At 46.7% G+C, this 20,605-nt stretch overlaps 1 protein-coding gene across 1 annotated transcript; it reads left to right on the top strand.

Moving 5' to 3' along the window:
- Positions 1-1,460: 1,460 nt before the first annotated feature.
- LOC146652876 (inverted formin-2-like) lies at positions 1,461-19,669 on the top strand. The gene is made up of 24 exons (XM_085383167.1): positions 1,461-1,675; positions 3,119-3,280; positions 3,369-3,630; positions 3,843-3,958; positions 5,022-5,181; positions 5,544-5,577; positions 5,665-5,806; positions 9,488-9,620; positions 9,861-10,394; positions 10,461-10,591; positions 10,680-10,741; positions 10,835-10,937; positions 11,057-11,142; positions 11,277-11,366; positions 11,452-11,533; positions 12,866-12,973; positions 13,056-13,126; positions 13,243-13,360; positions 13,495-13,659; positions 13,897-13,978; positions 14,351-14,473; positions 14,546-14,881; positions 15,883-15,945; positions 16,104-19,669. The coding sequence occupies exons 2-23, from the start codon at positions 3,152-3,154 to the stop codon at positions 15,942-15,944; spliced, it is 3,129 nt and encodes a 1,042-aa protein (XP_085239293.1). The 5' UTR covers positions 1,461-1,675; positions 3,119-3,151; the 3' UTR covers position 15,945; positions 16,104-19,669.
- Positions 19,670-20,605: the final 936 nt, after the last annotated feature.

Below are 20,605 nucleotides of genomic sequence, written 5' to 3' on the forward strand. Positions count from 1 at the left end.
ACACCAGGCAGACCAAAGTGCTGAACAACACAGATCAAAACAACAACCAAATTAAAAATACCATAAAATCATTACAAACAATAAAATAAATAAGAAGGTGTCAGTTTCCTACAGAGTTAAAAGCCAGGGAATAAAAATAGGTTTTCAATCTGGACTTAAAGACCTGCACTGATGACGCTTGTCTAATTTGGAGGGGAAGGTTATTCCAGAGCATCGGAGCCGCAATTGAAAAGGCACGGTCTCCTCTGCATTTCAGCCGCGACTTAGGGACCGACAGCAGCAGCTGCTCAGCTGAACGGAGCGAGCGAGGAGGAACATGTGGCTTCAGCAAGTCAGATAAGTACACAGGGGCCAGACCATTTAAAGATTTAAAAACCGATAAAAGGACCTTAAAACGAACCCTAAAATCAATGGGAATGGTTTGGGCTGGTATCATCAAAGATGAGCTTGTGGGGCCTTTTCGGGTTGAGGATGGAGTCAAGCTCAACTCCCAGTCCTACTACCAGTTTCTGGAAGACACCTTCTTCAAGCAGTGGTACAGGAAGAAGTCTGCATCCTTCAAGAAAAACATGATTTTCATGCAGGACAATGCTCCATCATACACGTCCAAGTACTCCACAGCGTGGCTGGCAAGAAAGGGTATAAAAGAAGAAAAACTAATGACATGGCCACCTTGTTCACCTGATCTGAACCCCATTGAGAACCTGTGGTCCATCATCAAATGTGAGATTTACAAGGAGGGAAAACAGTACACCTCTCTGAACAGTGTCTGGGAGGCTGTGGTTGCTGCTGCATGCAATGTTGATGGTGAACAGATCAAAACACTGACAGAATCCATGGATGGCAGGCTTTTGAGTGTCCTTGCAAAGAAAGGTGGCTATATTGGTCGCTGATTTGTTTTTGTTTTGTTTTTGAATGTCAGAAATGTATATTTGTGAATGTGGAGATGTTATATTGGTGTCACTGGTAAAAATAAATAATTGAAATGGGTATATATTTGTTTTTTGTTAAGTTGCCTAATAATTATGCACAGTAATAGTCACCTGCACACACAGATATCCCCCTAAAATAGCTAAAACTAAAAACTACTTCCAAAAACATTCAGCTTTGATATTAATGAGTTTTTTGGGTTCATTGAGAACATGGTTGTTGTTCAATAATAAAATTATTCCTCAAAAATACAACTTGCCTAATAATTCTGCACTCCCTGTATGCATACTCTCTCTCTCTTCGTGTGTGTGTGTGTGTTTCTCAGGTGAAATTCAGTACGGTTCCGACAAGAGTTTTGTGTTAATGTACAATCCTTAATATGTTTTGTGTGTGTGTGTGTGTGTGTGTGTGTGTGGGGGGGGGGGTGTTCGCCCAGGGTGCCAAACAGGCTAGGACCGCCACTGTCTGCAACAGAAATGAAGTTATGCGCATGCGCCCGCTATCGGCGGCTGGCACTGTGACCCTCCGACCCCGCCCACAGGCTCGCGCGGAGACTCTCGCAGACACCGAGCCGTCCTTCAGACTTTGTCCGAGTTTCTGGAAGCTTCAGCGGGGACCGCGGGAGCCTGCTGCCCCCTCGGGGTTTGCAATAAGGACACGAGCTTACCGCCTCTCTGTCTCTTTAACGGAAACACGAAGCAGCTCGTGAGCCAAAACTTTTCAGTGACCTGCTGACAGATTCCAGGTAAGTTTGTGTGATGAGCTTCTTCTGTTCCCGGTGAAATACACCTGTACCTGTGGGAGCAGCGGAGCGGCTGAAGCTGCTCCGTCCTCCGGCCGGTGTTGCCGAGCCGAACCCACCACAGCACCGAGTGAACTGAAGCTCAGACACTAAATTCGATTAATTTTGAAGGGCGTCCGGTTTGGCAGGCACAGCTCGACCTGTCAGCGGTTTTTAGCCACAACTATGTTTAAACTTTTGAACCTTTGAATCGGAGCATGCGGGTCTGCTCCTATCCAATAACTGTATTGATCCATCAGCACTGAGATCAATGCATTTGTTCTTCTGTGAGGGTGTACCACTGACAGATATGCGCATGTGTACAGTGAAAGGTCTGTTTAAGTTGTTAAATGATGACAAACACCTGAGCTTCAGGTTTAAAGGATCATCCCTCAGTTTTTCCCGATACTGGAACAACTCTAATGCCCCGGGGGAGATTTGAATCCAGGCCTCTGGAAACACCCTTTGACCATGTGACTGACCTACTCCACCTTTCAAGTTTAAAGTTCAGGTTTTCTCACAGCGGCGCGTTAATGTGGCGAGTGTGCTCAGCTGTCAGGACATGCAAACGCACTGAATACCAGAAATACCACATAGCTGACATATTTCACCCACCACGCTGTGACGTGCAGTCACTCTTCTTCACTGATGAAGACTCTGCAACACACTGAGTGCAGGATTCACGTAGCCTTCAGTCTGATTCATTCACTTTCCAAATCACAGCCACGATAGCTGTGAGCGCTTCGTGTTTATTTTTCTGTTACTGGAGCCAATCATGTGCTTTATTATCAGTCTGTTAATCAGCTGATCCTTCAGCCTGATTCACTGCATTCTTCTTCTTTTTCTCTGTTTCTTGTTATTCATGCATTCCACAGAGTGCCTTTGTCCTGTCTTCCTTCCCTCACCCCAAACCGGTCTGAGCCTGGCTCTGCTGGAGGTTTCTTCCTGTTAAAATTGAGGTTTTCCTTGCCACTGTCATAAAACTTCTTACTCATATGGTTGTTGAGAGTACAAAGACAGTACAGCATCTCAAGGTGACTGTTGTTGTGATTTGGAGCTTTGATTTGGAGCTGAATAAAACCAAGTTAAAACTGGTCCACATCAGAAGTGGACTCGAGTTTTCGGTCAAGAATATAATTCAAATAATAATTTATGACACAACTAAAGCCAAATGGAGTCCAATCACAGTATAGGACCCTGATCTCCTGAGCAGATAAAGGCGTCCACTGGAGGAGCTCAGTTTGTGACTCAGAGACATGTTAATGAATGTGAAACTGTGAGCCCAAGGCAGGCTGACACGGGCGTGATGTCATCGCTTGTGTCAGGTCTGCTTGTCATGGACGTTAAGATGATGATGTCATTGATTGTTTGTGATTGATTACCTGTATCTGTTTTAACCCTCATCAGCTCAAACATCGGTAAAACCTTTGGCCTGTCATCATGGCAACCAGTACCAAATGGGGGGCGGTAAAGGACCAGTTGACCAGAGGCCTCGCCACAGTCACTGACGGCAAGGTGGAGGCCAATCTGGAGAACGCTGACCCCGAGCTCTGCATCCGACTGCTGCAGGTAGGAAAGAAGCAGAACCTCAGGAGTCCTGCCAGGGGAAGGAGAAGGCGTCTCACAGCTCTGACCGATGGTCACTCTGCCCCTCCAGGTTCCCACAGTGGTGAACTACTCGGGTCTGCAGCGGCGGCTGGAGGTGAGTAATCGGTCATGGATGGTGCAGTTTCTTGAACTACAGGGTTTGGACCTCCTGCTGGAGGCGCTGGAGCGTCTGTCGGGCCGCGGCTGCGCCCGCATCGCCAATGCTCTGCTGCAGCTCACCTGCGTCAGCTGTGTCCGGGCCATCATGAACTCGTCCGCAGGGCTGCATTTCATCCTGGACAATGAGGGCTACGTCAGGATGCTGGCTCAAGGTGGGTGGAGGACCAGAAAGTTAGAATGAAGCAGATCTGCCTTAAAACCACCTTAAAATCATATTTACACGCTACCCTGAGCAACAGGTAGACTCAGGTGGCTGTTCCAGCCTAAGCTAAGCAGGTAGCCGGTGTACCTGTGAGGTGAAGATGACGACTCCGAGTCATTACTTATGAAAGCGGTAACTCCACCTCCTCCTATAAGCCCTCAGCTCTCGACACGTCCAATGTCATGGTGAAGATGCAGCTGTTCCAGCTGGTGGCTGCTCTTGCCGTCTTCGACCCTCGGGGACACCACCTCGCCTTCGATGCACTCGACAACTACAAGGTATGCTCATGTCCTCGTCCACTTCCTCCTCTCTCTTTATTTCCTTCCTGTCCTTCCTTTTTCCTTTTTTCCCTTCCTTCTCTGTCTCCTCTGAGGTGATTTGTGATTTCATGAGATCAGTTTAAGTAATCTGAACTCTGCCTCACGATGGCAGTCAGGACAGTTGGCGCTCAGTCATATTAACACTTAAATGTTGCTGTAGGTCCAGGTCACTTTCAGAGGCTCTCTTGGCTGATTTCATTTGTTTAGAGGGGCATGTTTACCTGCTTGATGGACAAACCAACAGATGTCGCATGAGCTGGATGGGGAGACATGAGCAGGCCATTTGGGTCGGTTTGAAAAGCTTTATCGGCATGACGTTAGCAAAAGGAAGTGCGAGTCAGTTTCACTTAGTTTCAAGGCTAACACAACAAGCAGAACAGCTCAAACTGAAAGCCACTGGCTGATTACCTAAGTCAGCAGATAGCTCACAAAGCTCCACCACAGCTCCTCGCTGCCAGGTGAGAGCAACGACGACGTGGTCTGTGTACCATCAGGGCGTGACTGCAGATACACCACAACAAACAGCTGAGCCTCAGACGCTGCAGATCTTATCGTCCCCGCCCAGCCTGTTCTCACAGGCTCTGAACTTACAGCATGGAATCATGGGATACCACACGTCTGCACACACACACTCGTTTTATTATCTTAGTGAGGACATCTCATTGACATAACCCTTTCCCTAGCTGCTTACCCTAACCATCAAAAATGAATGCCTAACCATAACCTAACTGTAACCCTGACACTAAAACCACATTTTAAGCCTCAGACACGTCTTCAAACTTGTGGGGATGGGCACTTTGTCCCCATAAGGGCTGTTGGTCCCCACAAGTATAGTGGCATGCCAATTTTCTGTCCTCACAAAGTTGTCTAAACATAACATGTACACACACGCACACACACCGCTATTAGGAGTGTTTAATCATCACACTTCAGTCAGACTGAAGCAGGAAGTTGTGTTTAATGAAGGTGTAAACGAACTGTGTCCGTCCTCTGACCTGTCACTTCCTGTGTCTGTATTCAGAGCCTGAAGAAGCAGCAGTATCGCTTCAGCGTGATCATGAATGAGCTTCACGCCACCAACAACATCCCCTACATGGTGACGCTGCTAAGTGTGGTCAACGTCCTCGTGCTGCAGGAGGAGGAGCTGAGGAGGAGGCACCGGGTGCGGCAGGAGTTCATCGGTAAAACGAACTGTTTATCACCACTCTGACATCACCCCTGACATCATCATCATGATGTCATTGCTGACATCACTGTTTTCATCATGTTGTAGGGTCTTTACCTCACAACAGAAAGACCTTGATGTGACTGTTGTTGTGATTTGGCGATGTATAAATAAAGTTGAATTAAACTGTTATCAGAGTTATGTGTAGGAGGAGCTTGATATCTGTCACAGTGTGACATCACATCCCTGTACGGAGGCTTTCCTGGAGTCAGGTCTCGCTGAGGGCTCGAGTGTCAGACCCTCAGAGGTCGTCATGGTGTGAGTGTGTCCTGCTGCTTGACCAAAATAAGAAGTGATATATGTGTCTGTGATTTTTAGGTCTGCAGCTGCTGGACCTGCTCCCCAGGCTCAGGTACTGGCTTCATTCTCACTTTGCTTACATCAGTTATTAATCAATAATCAATCGTGTTTCCAATCAGTTTCCTGTCTGTGTGTGCAGGGAGACGCAGGACAAGGACCTGAACATCCAGTGTGACGTGTTTGAAGACTCTCTGTCGGAGGACATGGAGGAGATGGAGAGGCTGTACGGAGGGATTGATATGAGCAGCCACCAGCAGGTCTTCACAATGCTCTACACCATGGTAACCACAGTTTAAAGAGTGATGCGACTCAAGCTGGAACGTTTAAACCAATGTTTCCCAACCACTGTGCCGCGGCACAAAGGTGTGCCGTGGAAGATTACCTTATTCCACCCAGTTGGTACTCTAAGCCAGCGGTCCCCAACCCCCGGGCCTTGTACCGGTCCGTGAGTCGTTTGGTACCGGGCCGCGAGAGTAGAGGCTCAGGTGTGAAATGTATGGTTTTCAGGGTTTTTATCGGTTTTCAGCGTTATTTTGTTATCGTTAACTCGGTTTTCCTGGGTCTTTTCACATGTGTTATGAATAAATCCTCTTTTTTTTTCGGTACCGGTACTAGTTTTATTTTGTTGTATTTATCCGCGACACCTTAAAGGCCGGTCCGTGAAAATATTGTCGGGCATAAACCAGTCCGTGGCGCAAAAAAGGTTGGGGACCGCTGCTCTAAGCGATTGGCTTGAGTAATGGGCAGAACAATTACATTATCTTCCACTAGAGGGGAGTACAACTACCTGCTCTAATTAAATTGGTTGCCGACTGCCAGTAAAACAGAAGAACATGAAGAAGAAATTATAGGTCGCTGCTGTCAGGTCTAATATTTCTCCATCATCCTCTCAGTATCACACTGACACGTTGCTTACCTCTGATACCTGGTCCTCTTTTACTCCTGTTACCTTACAGGACATCAGTGCTCTGCTTGGTCGAATGAAACTGACTTCAAGCCACCTTGATGTACTTCCTCCATCATTTTTCATTAGTGTGTTTGATTTCTATTGGCCTCTGTATTCTGGAAATAATTAATACTTCTCTTTATACTGGCTCAGTTCCCAGCTATTTTAAACAAGCTATTGTTGAACCAATATTAAAGAAACCAAATTTGGATCCATCTCTTCCAAGCAGTTACAGGCCAATATTAAAATTACCATTGGTGTCAAAGATCTTGGAAAAAACAGTTGCAGAACAACTTAACAACTTTTTGGAAAAGAACAACGTTCTGGACATTTTCCAGTCTGGTTTCTGCAAATTGCACTCCACTGAAACCGCTTTGCTTAAAGTGTCTAGTGACATTCTGATGGCAGCAGACTCTGGAGAGTACACTGTTCTGGTTATGTTGGATCTCAGCTCTGCTTTTGATACTGTTGATCACAGCATCATGATAAATAGGCTGAAGGACTTGTTTGGGATTACTGGTGTTGTTTTAAAATGGTTTATGTCGTATCTATCTGAGAGATCCTTTACTGTCCGTGTAAATCATGTGCTGTCAGAAACATCAGTTCTGTCTTCTGGGGTACCTCAAGGATCTGTTTTAGGTCCTATTCTCTTTTTGCTGTATATACTCCCTCTAGGCCACATTATCAGACGTTACAATAATATTTCTTATCATCTCTATGCTGATGACATTCAGTTGTACTGTTCTTTCAAAGCTTCTGAGTTGTATAAATTGTCTTGTTTAAATAATTGTCTGTCAGAAATCAAACAATGGTTAAATGACAATTTCCTTCAGTTAAATGCAGATAAACCAGAAACTTTGATTATTGCACCTGATCACATGCTCTCAGAAATTAGGCAGCATATCAGTTTTTTAGACCCTTCATTTCAGTCGAGTCTCAGAAACTTAGGTGTTATATTTGACAGTTCAATGTCTCTTGAGAAACACTCTAAACAACTTGCCCGGAACTGTTTTTATCATCTAAGAAACATTTCTAAACTCAGGCTACTGGTGTCAAAGGCAGAACTTGAGATGATTCTTCATGCTTTTATCTCTTCTCGTTTGGATTATTGTAACGGTCTTTTTACGTGTCTCAGCAAATCAGCTCTGGATCGCCTTCAGTCTGTACAGAATGCAGCGGCAAGACTTTTAACTGGTGCAAACAAGAGGTCACACATTACTCCAGTTTTGGCTTCTCTTCATTGGTTGCCTGTAAATTTTAGGGTTCATTTTAAAATTTTAGTTGTAACTTTTAGAGCTCTGCACGGTGAAGCTCCCCAGTATATCTCTGACCTGCTGAAACCTCGTGCTTCATCCCGAGCACTTAGGTCTTCAAGTCAGAGGCTACTGGTGGTCCCACGTACTAGGTTTAAAACACGTGGGGATCGGGCTTTTCAGGCACTGGCACATAGGCTGTTGAACTCTCTGCCGTTGTCTTTACGCTGTCTAGGCTCTACTGACTCCTTTAAAAAGCAGCTGAAGACATTTTTATACAAACGGGCTTTTAATTAATTTTAACTTGTATGTCTGATCTTATTGTAAAGCACTTTGTGATTTTTATCTGTGAAATGTACTATATAAATAAATTTTACTTACTTACTTACTTATATAATAGTCATGCTGTGAGTGAAACGACGCAGCACGTAATAGCAATAAATAAATATTTGAAAAGAAAAATAGTGAGTCTGACCTGGGTCTTTGAGAAAATTCCGACCCAGACGAAGGCCCTAGCATTAGTAGTGGTCAGAAGAAAGCAAAAAAAGGGTAGATTGGGGACAAACTTGTTAGTCCAATAATCACACAACTGGTATGTTAACTCCAACTTGAATGGTTGCCTTCTTTCGTTCCTCCACACAAGAAAAAACGGACACTCCAAAAAACTCCTACTTCCCCTTCCCGCCTGTGCGTAGCCATGCCCCCCTTCACTGGACACTTGCGCAGTGGGACAGATACATCTAAACAAACTGAACCAATTCTGCTATACCTGGTGCGCGGGGAAAAATTATCAATATTCTTTTTGTGACATTTTTGTTTGGTGGTAGGTTGTGTTATTTTTCTAACGTGAAATATGTACCGTGGCTCCAAAAGATTGGGAAACACTGGTTTAAACTACAGAAGCCAACACTGTCACCTTCAGAGCGATTGGTGCAGCATCTGTGAAAGTGACACTGCTGGTAGTTCTCTTTTCAATGATAGAAATGTAAGGAGACAGACGCTACGTTCAAACTGCAGTCGAAAGCACATCAAATCCGATTTTTTTTTTTTTTTTTTTTTTTTTTTTTTGACCCTATGCGACCCATACCCGACCATGGTATGACAGTGTGAACGGAATAAATCCGATCTGGGTCACTTTCGTATGTGGTACTGAATCCAATACATATCCGATGTTTTAGAAAGCGACTGCTGTTTGAATGGTCACGTCGCATTAAATCCGTCTTGTACGTCACTGACACAAGACAGATGCCAATTATTAGCGCCGGAGATGACATCGCGAACGCTTCCTGGCCATCCAGTGTAGATGTTAATGAAACTGTTGGAAAGACAACGTGAACATTTTATTTGTACTGTATAATCTGCAGATTTTGACAGAAATCTGCAACTATTCTTTGAAGCACTGCTCCTCTCTAAAACAGCAATAAGGATAATTATTAGGTTATCTACATTATTATGTAAATAACAAAATAACTTAAAGCAAAAATTGGGAAACGTAAAGTCCGAAGTCTTTATATTAAGGGCCATCAGTCAAACAATATTATTTGCTCTGGGTCTAAACAGAGCGCGTTGTGTGTGACGTCTTCTTTTGCGCATGCGGGCCGCTTCGAGGGTTCACACTAGAGCGTGTTTGCTGTCGCATTTTATTTGTAGTGTGAACAAGCAGACAAAAAAAATCGGATTTGGTCAAAAATTTGGAATTGAGCATTAACACCTGCAATGTGAACGTAGCCAAAATAACCTGTCCTGACCCTCTCTGCGTTCAGGTGTCCAGCCATCCATCCTCCGTGCAGCTGCTGTCCATCCTTCAGGCCTTGTTGCTGGTGGGTCCAGACAGAGCTGAGGTCTGGTGTGCTCTGGAGCTGCTGATGGATCGAGCCACCCTGCTGGCTCAGGATGGTAAGTATGGGGGCGCATCCAACAACAGATCACTGGGTCCAGCTCTGATTCCGCCTCTTTGTAGAAGTGTCCTCTCTATATAAACGATGACCCCTGTAAAGAGTCCCTTAAGGTTCAGATGCAGGCCCTGTTTTATGTCAGTTTGTATAAATGACAGCAGGCAGAGTATGATCAAAGCTGAGGGCATTTCACAGGATCAGGCGAAGGTGAATTCACCGGCTCTGTTTTTCTTGATCGCAGCTGAGGTAGACTCTGCAGATCACCTGCTGGAGAAGCTCCTCCCCCGAAAGACTTACTCACCCAATCTTGCCATCGACAGGGCGGTCCAGACTAGACTACCAGACAGTCCTCCCAGCCAATCAGGGGCACTCACCAAAGATGCTCCAACAGCCCCCACTGCAGCAGCACTGCCTCCGGCTCTTCCCACTTCCTATGCCCCCCCTCTACCTCCTCCCTTACCCGGTGCTATGACTCTTCCCCTTCCACCCCCTCCACTGCCGCCCACACGCTTGCCTGGTGCTATGGCTCCTCTCCCTCCACCCCCTCCACCCCCACCCTTACCTGGTGCTATGGCTCCTCCCCCTCCACCCCCACCCTTACCTGGTGCTGGACCTCCACTCCCCCCCTCTCCTCCAGGTGACATCAGAGCTGAGACAGTTCAAAGTCTGGGCAGGTTATATAGCAGCTCTGCTCCTAATTCAAGCCACACCCCCTGCCCAACACTGCGGATGAAGAAGCTGAACTGGCAGAAACTTCGATCCAGACTGGTGTCAGGTGAGGCCTGGTGTTGGCCCAGGTCAGGTGCAGGATTCATCCAAGCTGACGTCACTCTGTCCACAGGCCACGAGTCTCTGTGGACGTCGACATCTTTGGACTCCATGGAGCCAGATTACTGCAGCATTGAGCAGCTCTTCAGTCTCCCTCCGACTGAGACCAAGACCAGAACCAAGTCAAAGACGGAGCCCAAAGAGGTGCCGTAGCTTTCTCTGTCTTCACCTTACAGGTGTGGCGTTACAGGTTTTACCTTTTTCACATCCACATGTTCAATTCTGTCCACAGGTGTCCTTCATCGACGCCAAGAAGAGCCTTAACCTCCACATCTTCCTCAAGCACTTCAAATGGTGACTGTTCTTTTTCTGAGTCTTGCAGCCAATTAAAAACATCTGTGCTGTGACATCACCACCCCTGTATCACCTGACCTGTCTCACCTGCAGTTCCCACGAGGACTTTGTGGATCTCATCCGAAGAGGAGACCGATCAAAGTTTGATGTCGAGGCCCTGAAACAGTTCATTAAACTCCTCCCAGAGAAACATGAGGTCAGAGCAGAGGTCACCTGCGCTTCACCTGTTCTCCACCTGTCTCTCACCTGCCCCTCACCTGTGCTTCAGTTGTCCTTCACCTGTACTTGACCTGTATCTCATCTTTCCCTCCTCAGGTAGGGAACCTGAAGTCTCATCTGGCAGAGCGGGACAAGTTGGCATCAGCAGATCAGTTTTACCTGCAGCTCATTGATCTGCCCAGGTGTGAGGACAGCGCCAGCTGCAGCACACATCAAGCACAGATAAATAAGCACAGCTCACCACAGGTCCACTCACTCGCAGTGTGTGTGTGTGTGTGTGTGTGTGTGTGTGTGTGTGTGTGTGTGTGTGTTGCAGTTACTCTCTGAGGATTGAGTGTATGTTGCTGTGTGAGGAGAGCAGCTGTGTGTTGGAGACTATGAGAGTGTGTATACACATGACAAACACACAGCAGCTACACAACAAACACACTGGCTGCACACGCACGTTTGGCTGCTGTGGTGGTGTTCTTGTTTCTGTTTGTGTGTGTTGTTTTGTGTGCAGGTGTGAAGGAGAGCGCTCGGCTGCCAGTCTTCTGTAAACTAATCCTGAGTGTCGGAAACTTTCTCAACTATGTGAGAATCTTTTTTCTTTTACTCCTTGTAATCTGATTACTTTGTGTGGCATGCTCAGTGACGGTCCTAAAGCAGTTCTCTTCCCGAAGACTCAAACCACACAAACAAACTCAAACACAAACTCTGACCAGTGTTGGGGTCGTTACTCAGAAAAAGTAATCTATTACACATCACTTGTTGCTTTGCAGTCTGCCATATGCCCGTCCAACCTGAAGCAGCGTTACATGATCATCAGTGACCAGTGTAGACCTGAGACTACATTTACACGTGCAGCGCTGTGAAGCACATTTGTTTCCACTGCTGCACCGCACAGTAATAGTTTCCCGCTGCGCCAAGTACAGTGCAGCACGTCAGTGAGGAGTACTCGGCATGTGCGCTGTGTCACACGACCAATAGAATCGAAGACTACCACTGCACTAAATTCCATCACACGATGAAGGAAAACATTCGTATCAGTGCGTATCAGAGTTCTGTGAACTTTTTCACACAGGTTTATGTGCATGTATGGGGACCTCCAGAGCCTCTTAACAGCTCTGGGGACGACACACTCTTCACTAGTCTGGATAGTTGAAAGCTTTCATCTATATGAATGAGCGATTTTTTTTTTTTTTTTTTTTTTTTTTTATTAAAAATTTGAACACAATTCAACACAAACTCTTGTGAAGGACACAAAGTCAGAGAGATATAGGTTTAATACAGACTCGTAGAGTGGTAACAAAAAAAAGACTTCCAAGCAGAGCGCATCGGCCAGCACAACACAGAGTTTGGGTCCTTTACGCTAAGCGAGACAGGTGGAGAACAAGCTAGCGGTCAGTGTGCCGCATCCTATGTGAAAGGGCCTTAAGTTCTTGGCTAGCTTAGCATTAACATGCTGTCTGTGCAGATGTTAGCAGTATAATGCAGCTGTTTATGTCCTGGATGCTGGTTCCACTGCACCATGATGCTTGTCCTTTCGTGCAAGAAAAATAAGTCATGTCCGTGTCTCTGCTGTGGAGTGGGCTGCTAGCAACTGCTGGACTTCACATCAGCTAACTTGAGCCTCTGATGAAGTTTTTATGAAGTTATCTAAGCAGTAATATCACAGCTGTGAGGTTGATTGCACTAACAGTTCATCCGAGGAGTGTTTTGTTTGTTTTTTTTGTTTTTGTTTGTTTGCACATTCAGGCAGGTGTGACTCAGCACCAACTATTAGCTCAGCACAAATCTACCAACAGAGACTGTCTACCAAGACAGTTCATTTAGTTGCCAAATCATAAATCAGTCTGTTATTTAGCTGAAATAAAATCTAAAGGCTGGTAGTCTGATTTTGTCATGTGATGTATGGTCCATCAGGGAACTCGCACAGGGAATGCTGAAGGCTTTAAGATCAGCACTCTGCTCAAACTGACCGAAACCAAAGCCAACAAGTCGAGAGTCACGCTGCTGCACCACATCCTGCAGGTAATGCTGGGAATACTACGAATACTGGGGAATACTGCAGTATTCTCATAATATTTCAGTTGCTGCTGTTTGTGACCCTTAGGAGGCTGAAGAGAATCACCCCGACCTGCTCAACCTGCCCGATGAACTGGAGATCTGTGCAAAGGCTGCTGGGTAAACACATATAAGAGTTCAGTCACGTACAGACTGCTGGGCGGAGTCTGTGACGTGGTAGCTCAGGTGTTTCGCCTGCAGCGGTGTTAAATGTTGCCCTCTGACTCCACCTGCAGGCTCAGCTTGGACTCTATTCAGTCTGAAACAAACACTCTAAACAAACGGCTGAAAAACTCAGAGAGGAGCGTTTCCTCCTCATCTGACATGAAGGAGCAGTACCTGTCCACCGTACAGGTGAGTCACTCGGGATGAGGCTGTCACCTTTACGGGCAGATAAATCCAGTCTGTGCACTAACTGACACCGTTTTAGTGGGACAGACCTGCTCTTCCAGGTGAACTTACCTGTTGTTCTTATGTGGTGTTACCAGGAGAGCCTGCAGGCTGTTGAGCAGCTGCAACTCCTGCTGTCATCTGTGGAGGAGCAGAGGAAGCACCTGTCCGCCTACCTCTGTGAGGACAGCAGCAGCTTCTCTCTCGAAGAGCTCTTCAGCACCATCAAGACATTCAGAGACCTCTTCCTTCGAACCCTCAAGGTCAGCGGCCAATCGCAGTGCGGCTCAGTCTGCAGGACTCATACCCTGCCGCACGTTTGCATGTGTCATTTAAACTGTGTCTCAGCCAGCCAATCGGCTCTGACTTCAACCGTGACAAAGTGTGGTAGCTGCCACACATTAGTCCTGTTTCCCTGTAAATGTTAAGCTCCGCCCTCTCTGGGGGGCCGGTTAGCCTGTTGAAGTTTGAACTGTGTGTTCCTTTTATTCTTCCATCAGGAGAACGAAGGTCACAGGGAGCAGGAGAAGAGGTTGGACGAAGGGAGGAAACTGAGAGAAGAAGCCCCCACCAGAAAGATCAGTAAGTCAGACACCATCATTTCACCTTAAATCCTCCCTCCTTAAGGTGTCCCTCACCTGTCTCTCCAGGTGTGGCAGGTGAAGGACAGGTCAAGTACAAGTGGAGGGCAAGTGGAGAACAGGTGAGACGTGAAGGGCCGGTGACTGACAGGTCGAGAATCAATAGCTGACATCAGCAACATTTCTCTGCAACAGTTTATCAGCAGCTGAATATTTAAAGGAAATGATGTGACAGCATCAGGACGAGAAGGAAGTTTGTAAAGATTAAATGCTGCTGTACCTATGAGGCTGTCAGGTGACGCAGTGACAGCTTTCACCTGTTGTTTGTGACATGTGCGCTAAGCTCACAGGGGAACGTGTTTCTGTGCTGCAGTTAGGACGGACATGGCCAATTGGGACGAAGGATGCATCGTCGACAACCTGCTGGCCGAGATCAGGAAGGGCTGCAGGCTGAGGAAGACAAGGCCACGGGCAGAGCCGGACGGTGGGGTCGAAGGTGAGAGCCCGGCAGGACTTCTGCAGACTTTCTTGTCACCACTGCTCGTTTGACCCAAGTTCTCCTTTTCAGGTCACCCCGGGGTCACGCAGATGTCAGCGGCCCAAGACAAGCCAGATTTGCCCGAGAAGCCTCGGGAGGAGGTCCGGACTCCCACACATCCACCTGCTGGAACCAGACCAGAACCAGAGCCAGACAGAGCTGCCTCAGAGCTCCAGGCCCTCGGTGAACCCCCTGCAGCTGAGGTCCAGGGTCCGGAGTCTGAAGTGGACACCGGACCGGCGCAGCAGGAAGTCCAGCATGCAGCTAGTCAGCAGGATGTGACCCAGGTCAACAGGAGCAAAGATCCTAACCCGGAAGATTCTGCTCCCCAGAACGCATTGAACACCTTAGACACCAGCCCGGCAGGTAGAGTGAGGCGCTGTGCTCTCTGCTTCAGGCTTTGAGCACGCTCAGTGCTGCTGTTTGTTTCTGAAACATGGAAATTTTAATGCTTCCTGTCCCACAGCCCACCCACACAGATCAAGGCTATGTCCACACGTACACGGGTATTTTTGAAAACGGAGATTTTCCGTTTTCGTTTTAAAAAAATAATCCCGTCCACACGTAAAGGCAGAAATGAAGGAAAACGCTGCTAGGAACATGCCAAAGCAACAGGTAGCGATATATTCCTAACCGTGCAGAAATGTTGGCCAATCAGAAGTCTAGAAGCCTCGGTGGGAAAAAGTAAACAAAGCTGGGGCATAGAAGCAGAACTGAGTCGTATGTGTGGAGTGACAGTAACTGTGTGTGTGTATATGTAAGCATGTAAACACTGCAGAGACTACAATTAACAGTAACAGTATTGTAGAAATTCATGTCACCGAAACAATAACGTGGCGCACAGTGTGACGTCAAAAAATGCGCACACCTTTGACGCTGCGTTTTCTCTGTTTTTCTTGTCCACACGTAAATGCAAAAACGGAGTTTTCAAAAATATCCACCCTGGCCGGAGTTTTTAAAAATCTTTGTTTTCAGTGACCAAAAACGCCGTTTACGTGTGGACGAAAGGTGCAAACGCATAGAAAAATCTGCGTTTTCAAAAATACCTGTGTGCGTGTGGACGTAGCCCAAGTTGTGTTCAGTGTTTGCAGCAGAGTGACGGAGACTCGGCCGCAGATTGCAGTTGAGTGGAGTCGAGATTGCCATACCATGGTGATGTAGCCGGGTCAGTGTGGCTGTTGTGATGTAGCTCTGAGTCTATGAGGTCACTTCCTGTTCCTGAACATTAGTGTTTCCTGTGACATGGTGAGCTGAGGCTCAGGCTGTAAGGTCGCATCAAGACGATGATAGAACATCCTTTAGTGTTTATGATGAAATAAGCTTTATATCTAGAAACCGACCAATTTTATCCTCTCTTTGATCTCCAGAAGGCAGTGGTCACACAGGAAGAAAGCGTTTGAAGAAAAAGAAAAAATGCATCCTTCAGTGAGGTGAGCTCACCTGCAGCTGTGCATAAATCCACGTCAGCGGCGATTCACTGCTGTCCTTCACTCTAAAGCATTTCATTGGTCGAAATGTTTTTATGTTGTGGGATTTAAGGTCTTTTTTAAATATCATTTATTATTTTATTCTTCTTCTATGGTTCCAGGTACATGGGTCAGGACTTGTTTCTGTGGCGACAGGACTGGACCTGCAGGAGAACAAAGTGTTTAAAAGGGAAACACAATCATAAAGAGCAAGGATTCTGGGCGGAGCTTCCTGTGACTGACTGATCTAACCCTCGCTCACCTCTCAGTGGCGCCGAAGTGACTGCATCAGTTTGTGATGTCAGCAAGGTTTCTGTGTGCACTTCCTGTCAGGTCGAGGCGCTGCTGGTCTCTGAGCTCAGAAAGCACAGCATATAAACTCTTTCCAGGTTAATGCCACCTGCCTGCTCACCTGGTTTCTTGCAAAAGACCTTTTAGATTAAAAGCCTCGCATTGTTCCCGTGCAGGTGTTCAGGTTTTAGACTTTCAAATTCAAATTCAAATTTTATTTGTCACGTACACAGTCATACACAGTACGATATGTAGTGAAATGCTTGGACAACTGCTCGTGACCTAAAGAAAACAAAAAAGGAAAAGGCTATGAATAAGATAGGAAATAAATATGAAAAATTAAAAAGGGTAAATTTAACTAGGAAGGAATAAAATATAAATTAAGGTTAAAAATGAAATAACTGTACAACACAAATTAGAATGAAGGGTAAATTTAACTGGGAAAGAATAAGATAAAATATATAAATTAAAGTTGAAAATAAAATAACTGTACAACAAAATACACAATATAGAACTATATAAGAATGTATGAAGAAATATAAATAAATATATATACAATAACAGCAGCTGTACAAGTATTAACCGGAAATGAAGAATATAATGTCCAGTGTTGTGCAATCCACATTATGTCTTGTGCAGTGCAAATATGCTTAAAGTGATTTAAGTGATGAAGTGAAAACAATGTCCAGAATGTCCAGTGTGTGTGTAAGAACTATATGTGTGGGTCAGTACTGTGTGGTGGTGTGATTGAGAGACCGTATCGCCTGCGGGAAGAAGCTCCTCCTCAGTCTCTCTGTGTTGGTCTTCAGGGAGCGGAATCGCTTTCCTGACCTCAACAGAGAGAACAGTCTGTTGTTGGGATGGCTGAGGTCCTTCACAATCTTCCTGGCCTTGGTCCAGCACCGCCTGCTGTAGATTGAGTGCAGGTCAGGGAGCTCGGAGCGGATGGTGCGCTCAGCTGACCGCACAACCCTCTGTAGAGCTCGTCTGTCCTGCATGGTGCTGTTCCCGAACCAGGTTAAGATGTTTCCCGCCAGGATGCTCTCTATGGTGCACGAGTAAAAGTTCCTGAGCACCTTGGAGGGCAGTTGGAAGTCTCTCAAGCGTCTGAGGTGGTAGAGACGCTGACGGGCCTTTTTCACCACGGTGTTGATGTGACAGGACCATGACAGGTCCTGCGTGATGTGAACTCCGAGGTATTTGAAGCTGTCCACTCTCTCCACTGGGCACTCGTTGATGACGGGGGTCTGGTAGTTCCTCCCCTGCTTAGTGCTGAAGTCCACTATAAGCTCCTTTGTCTTACTGACGTTTAGAAGGAGGTTGTTCCTCTGGCACCAGTTCTCCAGATTCCTAATCTCCTTCAGGTAGGCCGTCTTGTTGTTATCAGAGATCAGGCCCACCACGACGGTGTCGTCAGCAAACTTGATGATGGTGGTGGAGCTGGTAGTGGCCACACAGTCATATGTGTACAAAGAGTACAGCAGGGGGCTCAGGACACACCCCTGGGGGGCTCCAGTGCTGAGAGTGGTGGAGGCTGAGACATGTCCGCCCATCCTTACTGCCTGTGGTCTGCCAGTTAGGAAGTTGGAGATCCACTGACACATAGATGAGCTGAGTCCCAGATGCTCCAGCTTGGTGGTGAGTGTGGAGGGAATTATGGTGTTAAATGCAGAGCTGTAGTCTATGAAGAGCATTTTAACATAATTCCCCCTTCTAGTGTCCAAGTGAGTGAGTGATGTGTGGAGGAGATGAGAGATGGCATCGTCTGTGGAACGATTTGGACGGTAAGCGAACTGTAGTGGGTCCAGTGTGTCTGGTAGTGAAGAAATGATGAATCTCTGACCAGGCGTTCAAAGCACTTCATCACTACTGAGGTGAGGGCTACAGGGCGATAGTCATTGAGAGAAGCAGGGTGGGGTTTCTTCGGGACAGGAACAATGATGGACTCTTTGAAGCATGTGGGGATCACTGACTGAGATAAAGAGATGTTGAATATCTCAGTGAACACAGGAGCTAGCTCAGGGCTGCCCAATCCCAGTCCTCGAGAGCTACTATCCTGCAGCTTTTAGATGCATCCCTACTCCAACACAGCTGAATCAAATGGTTTGATTACCTCTTCAGGATGCCATCCTGTTTGGCAAAGGCCTGATAACAAGCCATTCATTTGATTCAGGTGTGTGGGAACAAGGATGCATCTAAAAGCTGCAGGACGGTAGCTCTCGAGGACCGGGATTGGGCACCCCTGAGCTAGCTGGTATGCGCAGTCTCTTAGGATACGACCTGGGATGCCGTCTGGTCCTGCTGCTTTCCTGGTGTTCACTCTTTTGAAGGCTCTCCTTACTTCATGCTCGGAGATGACGAGCACGTTTCCGGTGCTGGCAGTATCTTCCTGTCTGCAGCCGTTAGCGCCGCTAACACTAGCATTGTTGGAGTCCTTAGCTGCAGCCTCGAAGCGAGCATAGAAAGTGTTCAGCTCGTCTGCCAAAGTCACGGCCGCGTTCGTCATACCGGTTGTTGGTGCTTTATAGTCCGTTATTGTCCTTAGTCCCCGCCACAGGCTCCTAGAGTCACTCTGTTGGAGTTGTGACTCTAGTTTCCTCCCGTAGCGCTACTTCGCCTCTTTCACCGCCCTCCGCACGTTATATGACGGGGCTTTGTACGGGTCCATGTCCCCCGTCGTGAGTCCCGTGTTGTAGGCAGCGGTGCGGGATCTCAGAGCGTCGCGGATGGTTTTATCCACCCACGGCTTCTGGTTGGGAAACGTTGTGATAGTCTTTGTCTCCACGGTATCATCCGCTAGTTTCCTGATGAATCCCACAACCGCTTCCGTAAACACGTTGACATCATCATCGGAGCTGTTTCTGAACATGCCCCAGTCTGCGTCATCAAGTGCGTCCTGTAACGCGGCCACCAACTGATCCGTCCAGCGCGCGACCTTCCTCTGAACTGGAACTTCCTGTTTCAGCCTTTGTTTGTATTTTGGCATGAGGAAGATGGCGGCGTGATCAGATTTGCCAAACGGAGGGCGGGGTTGTGCCTTGTAGCCGTCCTTGACCGTAGTGTAGCAGTGGTCCAGTGTCCTTTCACCTCTGGTGGGGCAGGTGATGTGTTGATAAAAGTTCAGCGCTGCGCGTTTGAGGTTGGCGCTATTAAAGTCCCCCGTCACAATAAGCGCAGCGTCCCGGTGTTGTGTCTGGTGCTGTGTGAGTGCCTCATGCAGCTCGCATAAGGCGGTGACCGTGTCCGCTTGTGGTGGAATATAAACGGCACTTATAATGACCGATGTAAATTCCCAAGGTAGATAAAAAGGACGACACATGATGGACAGTAGTTCCAGATTTGGTGTGCAGGAGCGTGTGAGAGGAACAACGTTCGCACTGTTGCACCAGTTGTTGTTCACCATTAAACACACGCCGCCTCCCCTTGACTCCCCCGAGTCCCGTGTCCTGTCCATGCGGTGAACCGAGAAGAACTCGGCCGGCTGGATGGCGTGGTCCGGCACCGCTGGGTTCAGCCATGTCTCGGTGAAGCAGAGGAGACTTTTCTGTTCTTATTGTTGATTAAAGTTCGCTGAGACTTTTACTGTTAGAATAAATGTTGTTCTAGCTCTTTGATGAGTCCTGTTTTTTGTTTGTTTGTTTGTTTGTTTTTCTGTCCCGTTCGGTACTTTAGCAATCAGAATTGTCTGAGGGCCAGGAAAGATGCCCAATGGGTTTATTTCTTCAAGTGGGGAAAATGTGTCAATGTGATATTGGTCCACTTGATTGATCTTTATCATTATTATTATTATTTATTTATTTATTTTAAGTTATTAAAAATTGGACAGACAATTAGACAGAAAAGGGGGAAAGAAAAACAGAGGGAATCGGGGGACAGTAAGAGAAGACACTGAGAAAATCCATTGGGTCACCTGTTAACAGAAGAAAAAAGAAAACAAACAACAAGAGAACAACACAAAACAGAGGTCAAAGCAACAACCTATCTACGTGTAAGTAACAGTAAATACTAAATATTGAATGTTGAGCAGCACGCAAGATCAACAGCGCATGATATGCTTTAACCCTTTAGAGCCGATCGGAGCGGGAACGCTCTGTTATGCATAACTATTTTTAAATCCCGGTAGCACTGCAACCACGTAAGCTAGCGCAAAAAATTTTTTTGCATATGAAACCGGAGGAGTTGTACTTACATATTGTGCCATCAGCTTGTCCTAGGTCACGGTTTCCTTCCACATAAAGCTTTGCAAAAACTGCATAAAAAGCGCTTGCAGGAACAAAAACATAATATTCCAGAAACACGCTTTGCCGGTCCGATCAGCTGTTCAAAACACTTC

This window comes from Rhamphochromis longiceps, linkage group LG15 (assembly GCF_057381845.1).
Source record: "Rhamphochromis longiceps isolate RC_006_pf linkage group LG15, R_longiceps_female_GT1.1, whole genome shotgun sequence".
In the NCBI taxonomy this organism is placed as follows: Eukaryota; Metazoa; Chordata; class Actinopteri; order Cichliformes; family Cichlidae; genus Rhamphochromis; species Rhamphochromis longiceps.

Coding starts and splice junctions, on each gene's coding strand:
- LOC146652876 (XM_085383167.1), top strand. CDS start 3,152: ATGGCAACCAGTACCAAATGGGGGGCGGTAAAGGACCAGTTGACCAGA. Junction 3,959..5,021: donor ATGCACTCGACAACTACAAG/GTATGCTCATGT, acceptor GTCTGTATTCAG/AGCCTGAAGAAGCAGCAGTA. Junction 14,882..15,882: donor CTTAGACACCAGCCCGGCAG/GTAGAGTGAGGC, acceptor TTTGATCTCCAG/AAGGCAGTGGTCACACAGGA.